The following is a 14245-nucleotide window of genomic DNA, read 5'->3' on the forward strand; positions in this document are numbered from 1 at the left end:
AAAACAGAAGTGCAGACACTGTCTCATTTGTCATAGCCAATTTGCATGGACCTTCAGGAGGAGCAGATGAATGAAAATAGACTTAGCTCAAAAGATTGAGGTGGCAGGAAATTCAGAATTTTTATAATTATTTTTCATATTGAAGTTTGCATCCATTAGAATTAGTCAATTGAACGGTAGTTACGTATAAACTTGCAGAGCTCTTTAGAGTTTTACCATTTAATCGGCAGACAAGGCAACTCTGATTAGTCTCTTCCCCTCCTACTAACCTTACATCGCGCTGTTCTATGCCTTGCACTTTCTGCTGCTTTTTTTCCTCTGCCATCTCCGCTGCCCTCTTCCCCGGCCCACCCAGACCAATCCTTCAGGGCTCACTCTAGTGTCATCAGTTCTGTGATATATTCTCTGACCAATCACCATCTTCTAAAATCTTTAATGCCTAAAATATGTTTTCCTCATGCGGCCTTTATCATACGCTACCAATTATTTTCAATCATAATTCTAATCACGTCTCTTTTCCCCAGATGTGCTATAAGCTTATTGAGAGTTGATGTTTCCTTATGCCTTGCACCGCATGTATTTAACTTGCTCAATATTTTGTTTGATTGCAATTAACACGTCAATTATCATATGCAAATCACAGCTTTTAAAGTAATAGAAGATATTTGGAAACAGTTCTATTAAGTATTTTTAATCTTCTTCTAAAATCTTAACTACGATATTAGTTTACACTATCCACGAGAAAATTTGCTAAGTATCTGTAAGTTTGTTTCTAGTACCAGTTGGAATTATTACTAATTCCATAATAATTGATGAGGATTCACTGTAACCAATGCTCGTGCATGCAATCCATTAATGAGTTAATAATGATTAATAAATTAATAATAGTAATAAATCAAGAGCATACCATCCAATGCATGCATTGTGAATATGTTTACTGATAATAATCTTGGTAAAATCATGGGATATTTTTGTGGGGTATAAATAATGTAATGCACTTTCAAAATGTTATTTGTTTCTGTTCTGTTCTTGTTTTGCTGTGTTGTGTTTCGTGATAGGCCTGTACAACTCACCCTACAGTGCTCAGTCACATCCTGCTGCCAAGACCCAGACCTACAGACCCCTCTCCAAAAGCCACTCCGACAACGGCACTGATGCCTTTAAGGATGCTTCCTCTCCTGTCCCTCCCCCACACATTCCTCCTCCAGTCCCACCACTTCGACCAAGAGATCGGTCTTCAACAGAAAAGTAAGGCATTTTCCCCTGAAGTGTCCTGTATTTAGCTTAGGATAAAAATAAGCCCACAGGGCATTCAGCAGAAGAATCACTGCTTACCTTTCTGAGATAGTATATGTATAGTCTTATAAAGGTGCCATGTTCACCTCTTCTATCAAGAGTGTAGCGAACACTTTCACAACATTGGTTCATAATATCATGGTCACCTGAGTTAGACTTGAAGTAACTGAGCGTCATCTCCACTCTTTGATCAATAAATGCATATGGGGCTTCCCTGGTGGCGCAGTGGTTGAGAGTCCGCCTGCCGATGCAGGGGACACATGTTCAAGCCCCGGTCCGGGAAGATCCTACGTGCCGCGGAGCGGCTGGGCCCGTGAGCCATGGCCGCTGAGCCTGCACGTCCGGAGCCTGTGCTCCGCGGCGGGAGAGGCCATAACAGTGAGAGGCCCGTGTACCGCAAAAATAAATAAATAAATAAATAAAATAAATGCATATGAGACAAATAAATAGAAATAACTGACGCTCCCTTTGGCATAGCAGGTCAGAGACTATGCAGTTAATTTTCAGTTTCCTCAGATTTGAAATGTTAGGACTATTAATGATTTAAAATTTCCCCTCTGATCACAAAAGTATCTTTTTAAAAACAGAAAAGGTTATTCATAAATCATAAGTAAGGCATTAGTTAATGTGTCTACCTGTGACTCACTTCCACACACTAATTTTAATTTCCCCACTGAAATATTTTTATAGAAACTATTCAAACAAAAATAAAAATTTATAAACACACTTCTATTGGGCCGTTTTTATTAGGATAATGACTAATAGTACCACTTATAGGTAACCTTCATTGAGACCTCACTGTGAGCCACGAACCTAAGCACTTTTCCTGTATGATATTACTTAATTCTGAGAACAACCCAATGAGATATGTTCTATTTTAAACCCATTTTAGAGAGAGAGAGAAAAAATAAGCTGGGGTTTTAGAAATTAAAGTAAGTTGCTCAGCTCATGCAGCTACTATGTCCAAGCCAGGATTCACACTCAGCTCTAACTAAAGCCATAGCTCATGCTATACCAGCAATAATAAATAAGAATATAAGAATTATTCAGTATTAATATGGTTATTAAGCATCCACCTGTCATACCCATCCCAGAAATATTATATTCAACGCCCTGTTATACCATTAAAAGTAACTGCTCATATAAGGTGTAAGATACCACAAAGATAGACACACATTATGTGTGAAGAGTTCTCATGTTAACGCCCATCTCCTCATGATGATTATGTGTCTATAGGTGTTATGTCTTAAATTTGAGAAATAATTGTCTAGACACAAAATACTATCTCTGCCATAAAAAAGAACCAAAATGAACTCAGATTTAAATGTATTTTGTCCTATATGTCTAGTAAAAATAAATCTTTCATTGAGAAACACGATAATCCCTTAAAATTTTCTAGAATGTTTTCATATACATTGCCTTATGTGATGCTCAAAGTACATCTGCTGAATATCGCTCATCAATTTACTAGAAAGCCAGGACCTGCCTGCTCCTAATTCTCCTGTCTTGTAGAAACTTCTATTTCCAACATGCATGGAGTCAGAATTTCATCCCACTCTATGGGTCAGAACTGCCCCCACCATGGGACTTTCCTGGTGGTCCAGTGGCTAAGACTCTGAGCTCCCAATGCAGGGGGCCCAGGTTCAATCCCTGGTCGGGAAACTAGATCCGACATGCGCAGCTAAGAAGTTCCATGCCACAACTAAAGATCCCACATGCTGCAACAAAGATCCCTCACAGGTAACAAAGATCCCGCATGCCACAACTAAGACCCGACGCAGCCAAATAAAATATATTTTTTTTAAAAAAGGAAAAAAACAAAAGAATTGCCTCCATCTACAGTCAGAAAATCCTTCTTCCTCAAATGTGATCCTCTCAAAGGAAGCCTTCTTCAGCCTCAGCTACCTAGAAAAGCTTTACTTTTGAAGTCCCTCTTTGCCTGCCTCTTGAAGGATATTAGTTCAGGAAAAAGAGCTGATTCCAGGGTCTCCTATGCGATGGAATAGATGCCAGCCTCTGGGTTTTCAAGGGTAAAGCCATGGAGGGTCTCCACTGCCATACAACTTGCTCTTATGGATGGCAACCGAAGTGATACTTTTGCACTTTTCATAGACAAACTATGATGCCACTTGCAAGATAAACAAGATCAAACATGACGTGTACATTACTCCTTGTCACTTCGGATCAAGGACGCCAGGTCACAGAGTGATAGGATAAACTCACATAACTTAATGGAGCATAACCGCTACTTCCTCTAAACACAAAAATACACAGCTGCCATTTGTGATCCCCAGAGTTCACCAGCAGCTAACTGGCTGCATTTCTATCAATACAAACCCCTCGTGTGAGTTATTGAGCCAGCAGGAGAATAGTCCTTGTATGAAAAGAAGTAGAGGAAAATATAATAGGAAATCAAAGAAACGGCTTTCTTTAAATCATTTATGAAAAACAGAACACAAATGTGCTATTTTTTTGCATATTAACATTTTATCCTGAGACGCTTTAAAAAAAAGTCTATACTAAAATCAGCTTTGAAAACAGATAATCAGTGGTTTTATACAACAGTTTTAAGCACAGAGAATTACTTTCATATGTAATTTGTTGTTGATTTCTAGGCATGACTGGGACCCTCCAGACAGAAAAGTGGACACAAGGAAATTTCGTTCTGAGCCAAGGAGTATTTTTGAATATGAACCTGGGAAGTCATCCATTCTGCAGCATGAAAGACCAGTAAGCACTTGTCATTAAACAGAATGCCCGTTCTCTAGGTTTCCTGGGTTCCCAAATAAACCTGAATTTCATACCGTTTAGCAATTTTTGAATCACAAAGGTAATTTATTTATTTGGCATTATTTAGAAATCATGTTTATTTTGTATCATGATTTGTGTATCTTATCTCAGAATTAAAAATACAGTCTCTAATATATTGTCCCTACTCGTCAAATATAGGACTCATTCTCATGTAACTATAAATATGCCTAATCATGATCCTGAGTTTAATTTTTTAAAAAAGGAAAAGAACAACTCTCAAATGCAACACTGAATTGCCAGTCTACATTGCTAATGAGAACAATCATTCATTCTCTCTGATACAAATGGACCAGGCAGTTCCATCCCTTGGTTTCCATTTTGGTTTCTTAATATTTCTTTGGCTTAAAGGGAAATTTTCCAAATGTCCTTTGTTATAACAAGTTGTTTTAATTGATTCTTATTAAATCTCCCTCAGGTTACCAAGCCTCAAGTTTCCTGACTGATTGTCAATCTAATGGATCAAGACTATATTTAACTTTGCAGTGTTTCTCCCAATTACATATTTTAATTACATGCAAAGGAAAAGACATAGAAAGTTGAAAATAACCACTTGCCTCCTCAAAGTACAATTGAACAAATAGGCTGTTCCTTGGCCCTCTTTTGCTTTGATTCCCCCAGTCCTTGCTTTCCCTCCTAGATCAATGCCTTCAGGATCTCTTTGAAATTCTATAATTCCTCTGCATCCCCTCTATCAAAACCTGGCTGCAATTCGCTCTTGTCTTTGTCTTAAAAGAATTTTAGGTGTCAGTGAACAGGAAAAAGAGAGTTTTCTTTGTCAGTGCCTTTAAGAGTATCCAAGAAACCACATTATTGTATATAACATAAGGCCAGCCCTGAAATTTGATTAGAAACCGTTGCTCTCCACACCCAATATAAGTGTCCTTCATTTAGTTTTTGAAACACTGTATTTATGATTATGTTCTTGAGAAACATGTTCAAAAACCTTATAATCACATAATTCATACAGGATATTTTTCTAAGCCTTCTTTGCCTTTCTTCAGATAACTCATATCTTTTAGAGTAACAGGACTTTACCAGAAAAACTGAAAGAAAAAAAAGGAACACCACCGAACTGCAGGTTCCATTGCAAACATATAACCCATTCACTAAGTTATATGACCGAATATCATGATCTTTGAAATTTCTAAGATGAGAAGTGGCTGAACCATGATATCACCATTGCATAAAGTTTAAAATAACAAAATAATCATGCAAGATAATGAGTCAGATTTAAATGTAAATAACGAAACATTAATGATCATTCTAACAATGTCTGAGACTCTTAGGATGCTGGGGGATGTCACTGTCCTGGAATGCTTTTGTATCTGTGATGTCAGGAAACAGGATTGATTCTGGAAGCAGTCCCGTCAGGGTATTTCTAGTATTTACTCATGCAGCAAAACCTGTGAAGCCCCACCTATGTGCCAGGCATCGTCCTACGTGTGAGGGACACGGCAGTGAGCAAAACATAGTCTTTACCTCAAAGAACTTGGAGTCTATCATTTAATCAATATGCAGAGTAGCGCCACATTTGTGAGAAGTAGACCATCTCCTGTATGGTTAAAACGGAGACACACCAAATGAATTCGCCCCATCAAGAGCTTACTCACAGGCCCGTCATTGCGACTGAAATTTCCACTTTACTCATGTCTTTGGGTTAAAGCTTTGAAGGCTCCCGGTTTAAAAATAGCAATAATAATAACAGCAGCAATAGCAGTAGTTGTAGCTCCTTATTGAGCACTTACTTATGTGTCAGGCCTTATAATTAGTAATTTATGCCTTATATCATATAATGATCCCAACAACCCTATGAAGTAGATGTATGGAATTCCCGTTTTACAGATAGAGAGGCTGAGCACATATTAAGTAACCTTGCTCAGGTTCCCGTGGCTGGTGAGTGCTGGACCTGGAAGTTGAGCCCAGGCAGACTCATGCCTGGTGCACTTAATCACCACCATACTGCTGCACATCCAGGATTAGCTAAATTGAAAACACATTTAGCTGGTAGTCGTTATCACCTTAATTAGAGTATTTGATTATTTAATTATTTTGCAGTATAAGTTAGTTTATTTGTTCATTTATAATAAATTAGTGTACTGGATTTATTTTACCAGCAACCTGGGCCCTGAATAGTTAGGACAGAAGACCAGTATACTTAACTAGCTCTAAGAAGAATGGAAAGATCTGGAATGTGGGTATGGCTGAAGATTTGGGTACGGATGGGTCTCTGCTGCCACAGGAAAGGAGCAGTGGAGGGAACCCAGAAACTTGGAAGGAAATGAAAATGGACATCTTATGAAGAAATGGAAAGAACCAAAATGTTTATCCCTCCTAAACAATTTTGCTGAGGGCCAGCCTTACGCAAAATGATTTGAGCTAATCATCTTTATCATTTTGGCCAGGTTTTTATTATAGGACTCGACTATTATCTTTTTCTTTTCATCAACCCTGAATCCATTCCAGCTGCCTCTCTAAATCAGAAAAACAAAAACAAAGGGCTCAGGGCATGGTGCTGTTGCAGAGAGTGGCTGTATCTTGGTAGAGTTCACGTAAGATTTGAGAGTGTCTTGGACACACACAAGAGAGAGGATAGAGAGCAGGTTTGCTAAATGAGAGTGATGGAACAGCACACGGACAACATGTAAGGACTGCAAGATTTAGGCACCTTCATGTCTTTTTCCTCCAAGACAGTTTGTGAGAATTCCTTTGCTCTTTTCATCTTTAACGTCTGTAAATTATACACCGCCGCTGGGTTGACTGGTGCACTGGCTCTGTTGCTCTTTTGAATTCCGAGATGATGCCACCGTCTGCCCAGTTTTCCCAAGTGTCATCTTGGATTCCCCTCTCCCCAGCCATCTCGAAGTCCTGCCTCCCAGGAGACATGCCACGGCCACTCCTCTCTTCTGTCCACAACTGTCCATTGCCTATATTAGAATGACAGCCACTAACTCTTTTCTCTAATTCTCCAATCTAGTCTCCACACCACAGCCAGGGCAATCTTAGAAAACCTCCTGCTCAAAACTTTCTCCCAGCTCTCAAGTGTCCTTAGAGCAAAATCCAAGTTCCTTAATGTAATATACAAAAAACCTTGTGGTTCGGCCCCCATTTTGACCTCTCTGGCCTCAAGTATCTTCCTGCCCTTCCTGCTTCATTCACCATGTTCCAGCTCTACAGAGAGCTCTCAATCTTCCCCCCATGGACTTTTGCACAGGCTGTCTCTCTGCCAGGAATACTCTCTCCACCACCTCTTTCTTCCTGTGGAAAATCCCATCTCCCCCTTGGCCTGTCTCACTTCCCCCAGGGCACCATCCTGACTACTGGACACTACTGGGGCCAAGCTTCCCCTGCTGTGAGCCCCCCTACAGCACACTGCATTACCCCTCACCACCCTGAATTGTAATGGCCTGTTTACTTGTCTGTGTCCCTCACTAGACTTTAAGCTCCTTGAAGGCAGGGACCCCGACTGGTGCACCAGTCAAATCCCCAGCACCTAGCGCAATGCCTGGCACATGGTAGGTGTTCAGTGAATATACACTGAATTAATAGTAAGGGAATGAGTATAGGTTTTACCCTTGCAGTTAGTGGGTAAAGTTGGTGGGGCCTAATCCCTGTTCTGTTGCTTATCTATGAAGTCTGTACATTTCTAGTGACAAAAGACACCATGGGTCTCCATCAAATCACACACGGGGGATTCCACACACTGCTATTAGTAACTGTGGTTCCCGAATTCCATGATTCCCTAGCATACAAAGGGGGTAGAGGAAGAGAAGTTCTCCTCCGACCCTGGCCAAAAGAATTCTCCTCTTCCTTAGAAATCAATGGACTATGCATTTATATTCTTTAACAGGAAAGTAAAAAATGAATAAATTTTTTTTTTTTTTTTTTTTGCGGTATGCGAGCCTCTCACTGTCGTGGCCTCTCCCATTGCGGAGCACAGGCTCCAGACGCGCAGGCTCAGCGGCCATGGCTCACGGGCCCAGCCGCTCCGCGGCGGCATGTGGGATCTTCCCGGACTGGGGCACGAACCCGTGTCCCCTGCATCGTTAGGCGGACTCTCAACCACTGCACCACCAGGGAAGCCCCTGAATACAATTTTCCAAGTGCCTAGATGCTCATTTGACTATAAATTTAGAAATGATGACTAAATGGGCCAAATGTTTGATCTAGAAAAATACTTTGCCATCACCAGGAATTTATCTTAAACTGATCTGAACCGCAATTTATTCCATGAGACAATCATGCAAACTCTCTGCTTGGATTATATTAATAAAAATTCTACAACCCATCTGGGTTGGATATGTTTATAGGTGAACCACATTAAAATAAAATAATATAAATTCAATTAAGCACTTATTTAGGACACCTTTATGCTTGAAAATAGAAAATAATGGGGAGATGTTATCTTCTTCTACAATAATTAAACCTGCACATAATGGTAAAAGTGAAAGAAAAAGCACTGAAAACACAGGGCAGAGTTGAAATGCAATTTAAGCCCTCAGTAAACTTAAGCTTCTTTAGCAGTGAAGACTGTCACTTAAAGCTTAAGCTATAAAAATTCTGAGACTTTCATCCGTTGGTTTGAACCATAAAAAATTAACCCAACTAACAATGTGTAGAGCATTTACTGTGGTATCTCAATAGATATAAAACATAGCAGCCAATGTCATTAAAGCTTAAAAATCTAATGAGCATAAGCTATAAAGGACCAAATGATGTTGGCAACTTTTCTGTTCGGAACAGCACATAGAAATCCCATGCCCACAATAAGAATTCTGAGAACAGTAGAATTTTTATAACCTGAAAAGCAACAAAATGCTTTTAAACTGTAGAAAACGAAACTTCAAAAACAGGTTACCTTTAAATAAGAATTGTGTGTGATTTATAATTTTAGGTTTTCTTACTTCCCCTTGAGCTCATGACCCCCATGTTCATTGTTAAGCCCAGGTGTGCTGAGTTTTTCAAAATGAAAAGAGATCAAAAGAGGGCAGAGAGAGGGACAGCAGTATCTCTGCTCTTTTGTTGTCTTTTATGAGCATGATCATGCTTCCTAAATGAGTTTCTGAATGTTAACATTCATGTTGAACGACTAAAACACTTTCAAGTCACTCAGGGAAAGTGCTGATTTAGTGAGATCATTAGTATGTATGTCTGTCTGTTGGCTGACCATCTGAATGTGTATCACTGACTTTTGTGAGGCCTCTGGGTACCTTAGAGTGACTCAAGATTGCTACATAATACATTTAATTGTTTCCTGACTAAAGGGATTCCAAAGGTCAACTACAGCATATAGAAAATTGTAGTTCTGCCACTTAACCATTTCTTTACCATCGAGGCTCTGCTCAAGCATGTGCCTTTCATCAAGTTCCAAAGTTATGGAGAATTACCAATTATCCTTGCGGGGGTTTTCTCTTCTAACTTCTATTGGCATGAATTCTAGACAGTTGCCCACTGAGACGATAAATTGAAGTTTTAATCTACAAAATCGTAATTCATGGGAAGTTGCCATTCCAAGGTAGGGTGCAGGATGGTAGATATTCTGCTCCCTTTTCCATAGTCTATCATAGAAATAGATTTCTATAAATCAGGATTTAGTATATTTGTTTGTTGTATCTATTTTTTAAGGTGGACATCGAAGTGAAGTTGTAACCAAATATACTTACTTGTTTGGCCCTCTACATTTGCTGCCCTCTACTGTTCAAAATGTTTTTTAAACAAATGTCTCCTCTAAGAGAAGTTTCTATCTCCCCTTAGCAAAATAAAGTACTGTACATGAAAACAGAGATTATAAAATCAAGAATTAATAATATTATTAAGGATATAACATTAGAAACAGTGAGATTTGAAAAAGCCAAAGATTAGTTTTCCTGTGGAAGCAGTCCTGGGTCTCTACAGACAGAACAAAATTACTGGAAAATTCTCTCTAGTGTCAACTACCTTAAATATCAGCTCCAGCCAAACTATTCCACAAAATACCTACATACTGCAGCTATAATCTAAATGATGATTGGAGAAAAACAGTATTTCAGTACTATCAGAATCTCAATTACTACTTTTGCACTATTGAACCAGAGATAAATTGAAACAAATTTTTTAATTAAACAGAAAATGGTAAATTAATTACCAGAATATTTTCTATCAATTTCACTGTTACTTCTGAAATGTAAAACCAAATATAATGTTGACTAAGTAAGAGAATATATCTCAAAATTTCTGCAACATTTCTCATAGTAATTATACGATGTTCCCCATAACATTATAAAATATAATAATATTTTAAAAGAAAGAACAGAACAATCTCAATACTGTGCTTGTCCAGACACAGGCTTTGTGACACCACCACAACTATTATCATAGTCGGTTTTTAATCCCCTAGTGCTTCACGGTAAACATGTCACAGGGTTGTTACATGGCCTTTATCATTATGGTCACCACATATTCTGGATACCATAGGCCCTTTCGCTCTTGTGTTATCATGTCTCAAACTTTTCTATCACTGCCTGTAACTACTATTATAATCTCATAAAATATTGAAATAAAAAGCACATCTCTAAAAAGACTTTGGATATAATTGATTATTAAATACAGACTGTGTGTTATTAACAAAATTATTGGGAATGCAACAGGCCAACAAAACACTCGGACAAGCTAATGTCAAATAATGGCTTTTGTTTGAATATGGCATATCTCAAAGCACCCAAGATCACAAGGTTGTAGAGCATTTCTTCTGGAGCTGAGATGTAGTTACTCCATGGAGGTCCTTGAGTTCTTTAGGAACTGGAAGGGAATGATACGGATCTGCTCTGAGGCCATGAGTACATCATATAACTCCTGGAATATGTCCTCTCCTGGCCCAGGTGAATGGCTTTTAGAGAACTGGAGTTTTTTAATTTTTCCCCTGACTTAAAATATTACTGTCCAGTTGTTCCACGCTTAATTAGTGTCATGTAATAAATTCTCAAAGAAGTCATAACCCATATGTAGTACTTTAAGCATCCCTTTTTAATGTAAAATCAATGGCCTGAATGAATCTGGTCAGGCATGTATTATTTAAAAGATTAAGGGTATCACTGGGTAAAATAAATGCTCTGTCTTTTTTTCTATTATTAAAGCATATATATAATATGTATATATTTTCTCAACCTGCTTATATTAACAGTCCTAGGCTTTGTATCTTAAATATGACATTCAGAAACCAGTGGAGGGGTGTAAGTTAATTACCAAAAAAAAAAAAATTTTTTTCTCTAAAGTGTTAACCAAACCAGGGTGGGATTTTCTGCCTCTCTCTTCCCCAACCTTGACCGACCACAGTAATATGAAAAGCTTAACTCCACCCAGGTCCATTTCTCTAGCTCAAGGTGGACCGGTAGAAGGTGATACTCGGGGTATCTCATAAAACGTGGCCTTTCTTCACTTTGTGAAGGTTTCTTGTCTTCACACCTTTTCAGTGATCTGGACCATTCCTAAATTATCTGAGACCCCGGGGACATTTCACCTTTCCTGAACGTTTCCTCCTGTCTTACCTAAGGCAGGACACAAAGTGCCGCTAGCTGGTGACCTCTTGGTTCCATCGAGAACCTCCATCTAATGAAGCAGTTTTTCCTTCACCCCTTTTTCTTACAGCCCCCTCTCCCAACCACTCCGACACCTGTTCCAAGGGACCCTGGCCGGAAGCCTACTTCTCTGTCACCATATGGAGAAGTAACTGGTAGCCCCTCCCCTCCGCCCAGGACCAGCATTCCCACACCAAGCGCGTGCACCCCGGCTCTCTCTCCCATCTGGGTGAGCTCCTTCCTTCTTTAACTTATCTCATGCCGTCGGGAAGTTCAGACGCAGCCCTTGCTCCCCAGAGGCTAAGAAGATAATCAGAGGCTGGCTACTCACCATCACCCCCACCTTGCTGCCCTTTTGTTTCTCACCGAGACCCCGGGTTCTTCATGCCAAACAACCCGCTAACAGTCTCCCAGCACTTCTCACTCCTCCCCCACCTTGTATCTCTTCCCACGTGACCCCTTGCCTTCCCCAGGCTCTCCAAGTGCCTGCACCTGAGCGAACTGTCTGCTGACTCCAGGCTTACACGCTGGGACCAATGAGGGCAGGGGCAATGGAGTGACTCGCCCAGAAGAGCTACTTGGTGACTGAGTTGAGCCTGTTTTAATATCCTGCTGTGCTATCAATGCTCAATCTCACTGTCACAGAGAGTTTGTCATAGTTTATGCATCAAGCTAAGGAGAAAACTAGAAATGATGGCGGAGAAAATAACTAGGGGCCTAAGTGATGCCATCAAAGCTCACCTTCATATCCTAATTTTGCCCATTTTACTTTACTTCCTTTGTTCTCTCTGGCTGAGATTTGTTGGGTGAGAGTTGATGCATGTTTGTGTGCGAATGTGTGTTTTTCATGCCTCACAGCGTTGCCCTCACTTAGCTCAGTGTGACTTTTCCTTCCCTTTTCCTTCACATCTGCTCCAGACTGATCGCATAAATCCAGATGACATAGATTTAGAAAATGAGCCCTGGTATAAATTCTTTTCAGAACTGGAGTTTGGACGCCCGGTAAGTGAGGCTAGACTGTTAATATAAAACGATTAGGAGAATGTTGTTTGATTTATAAAACATATCGTTATCAGAAGAGATAGGTGTCATTTAGAGAACGAGAGCTGAATACTATGTACACCAAAAACACTCTGAGAAAAGTATATTCTACACACACAAATTTGGTACAGTTTATCCCGCATTCACTTCTCTACCAAACATTTAAACATGTCAGACACTTCCTATATAGTTTTTCTTTCCCACCAAATCATGCATTAGATTATCTTATATCTGATTGATTACAGATTCAAAATGTTGAGATAGTATCGGTCCTAGAATAGTCAGACAATTATTACAGATTTATAGAAGATTTGTATTTGTTTACAGTCCATTTGGATCTAGCTCAATCAGAAAAGCACTGTGAAATTTACAATAATAAAACTTACTGTTATGATAGCTCCTATTTGCTGAGGAATCACCAAGCACCTGGAGAGGGCTGGGTTCCATACTAATGATCTGAGTCCTCACAGTGTCCCTCCAGTAAGAAGCTGGAGGTCAGAGGGGTTAAGTAATTTGCCCAAGAGAGTTAAGTGGCAGTGTCAGAAGTTAAACTCAGACCTATCAGAAAAAGAAAAACTTCTGGCAAATCCCCACTATAATATACTGCCAGGATATCCCCACTATAAAATGTCTCATTTGCCCTTAGGGATATAAGGAAAAGGAAAAACGAGGAAACCCTGTGGACCCTGATTTCTCCTCCTGCTACTGAAAACCACCACAACTCCTCTAGTCCCCAGACCTCCACCAAAGGTGGACCTTACGAGAACTGCTTAATCTGTTTGGGATAAAGCATCAACCCAAGCTTCAAACAGCAATTTCCTTTATTAACTCGAGTTTTACTGGGGAACTGCAGCTGCTGACAGCAGTGCATTTGATGTCTGTCAGTTACATAGTTTTTATACTCTCACTGGTGTTTCTGAATTTTAAACACTTAAAGAACATACCGAATACACCGCACAGAAGTTTGATTAAAGATCAGAGAGTACAATCTTTCTTTTATCATGTCATAGACTGACTTATACAGTCATATACTGACCATATATTATATACTAGGTGGTTATAGTAGTTAGTCCCTTTTGTCCCCTAAAATGCAAAGGAGACTTGGTTAGATTCATTGTATCTTATTGAACTGGATCAAAAGTGACTGTAAATGAGTATAAACAAAATAATATTTTTAGAATTTCTATAACTAATAGGAAGAATATTTTTCCTAATTTGAATCCAAGTATTTACATAAATGCATTTTGCTTTAGAGAAAAAAAATTCCCTAGCTTTAATTTATATGTGTTGTTATTGTTGATTAGACAGTTTACAGGGATAGGACCAATTTCTGTTTTGAGCCTAAATTATCAGCGTTTTTCTACAATCATTTTCAGGCCACACATGGAAACTCACCAGCATGCTATCCACCTGCTCCTTTGGTGTTTTTTTAATGTACCTTGCATTCCTCTGTGGCTAGAGACTAGGAGTGCTAATTTTGATTTGATGAAATGAGTTTATAAATATACTAATCAAATCACTAGTAATTTTGCCCAGTGCTTAAGAAT

At 39.3% G+C, this 14245-nt stretch overlaps 1 protein-coding gene across 17 annotated transcripts in view; it reads left to right on the top strand.

Moving 5' to 3' along the window:
- The window catches only part of SORBS2 (sorbin and SH3 domain containing 2), a 205575-nt gene that overhangs the window by 147289 nt on the left and 44041 nt on the right, over positions 1–14245 (top strand). For 9 of the 17 annotated variants that reach the window (XM_065899808.1, XM_065899809.1, XM_065899818.1 and 6 more), the window contains 2 exons: positions 1059–1248; positions 3912–4026. In XM_065899808.1, coding sequence (XP_065755880.1) covers positions 1059–1248; positions 3912–4026 — 305 coding nt within the window. Of the gene's footprint in view, positions 1–1058; positions 1249–3911; positions 4027–11727; positions 11887–12575; positions 12660–14245 lie in introns of all 17 variants that reach the window. The other 8 variants (XM_065899804.1, XM_065899805.1, XM_065899806.1 and 5 more) reach the window with 3 other exon arrangements.

This window comes from Phocoena phocoena, chromosome 21 (assembly GCF_963924675.1).
Source record: "Phocoena phocoena chromosome 21, mPhoPho1.1, whole genome shotgun sequence".
Taxonomy (NCBI): domain Eukaryota; kingdom Metazoa; phylum Chordata; class Mammalia; order Artiodactyla; family Phocoenidae; genus Phocoena; species Phocoena phocoena.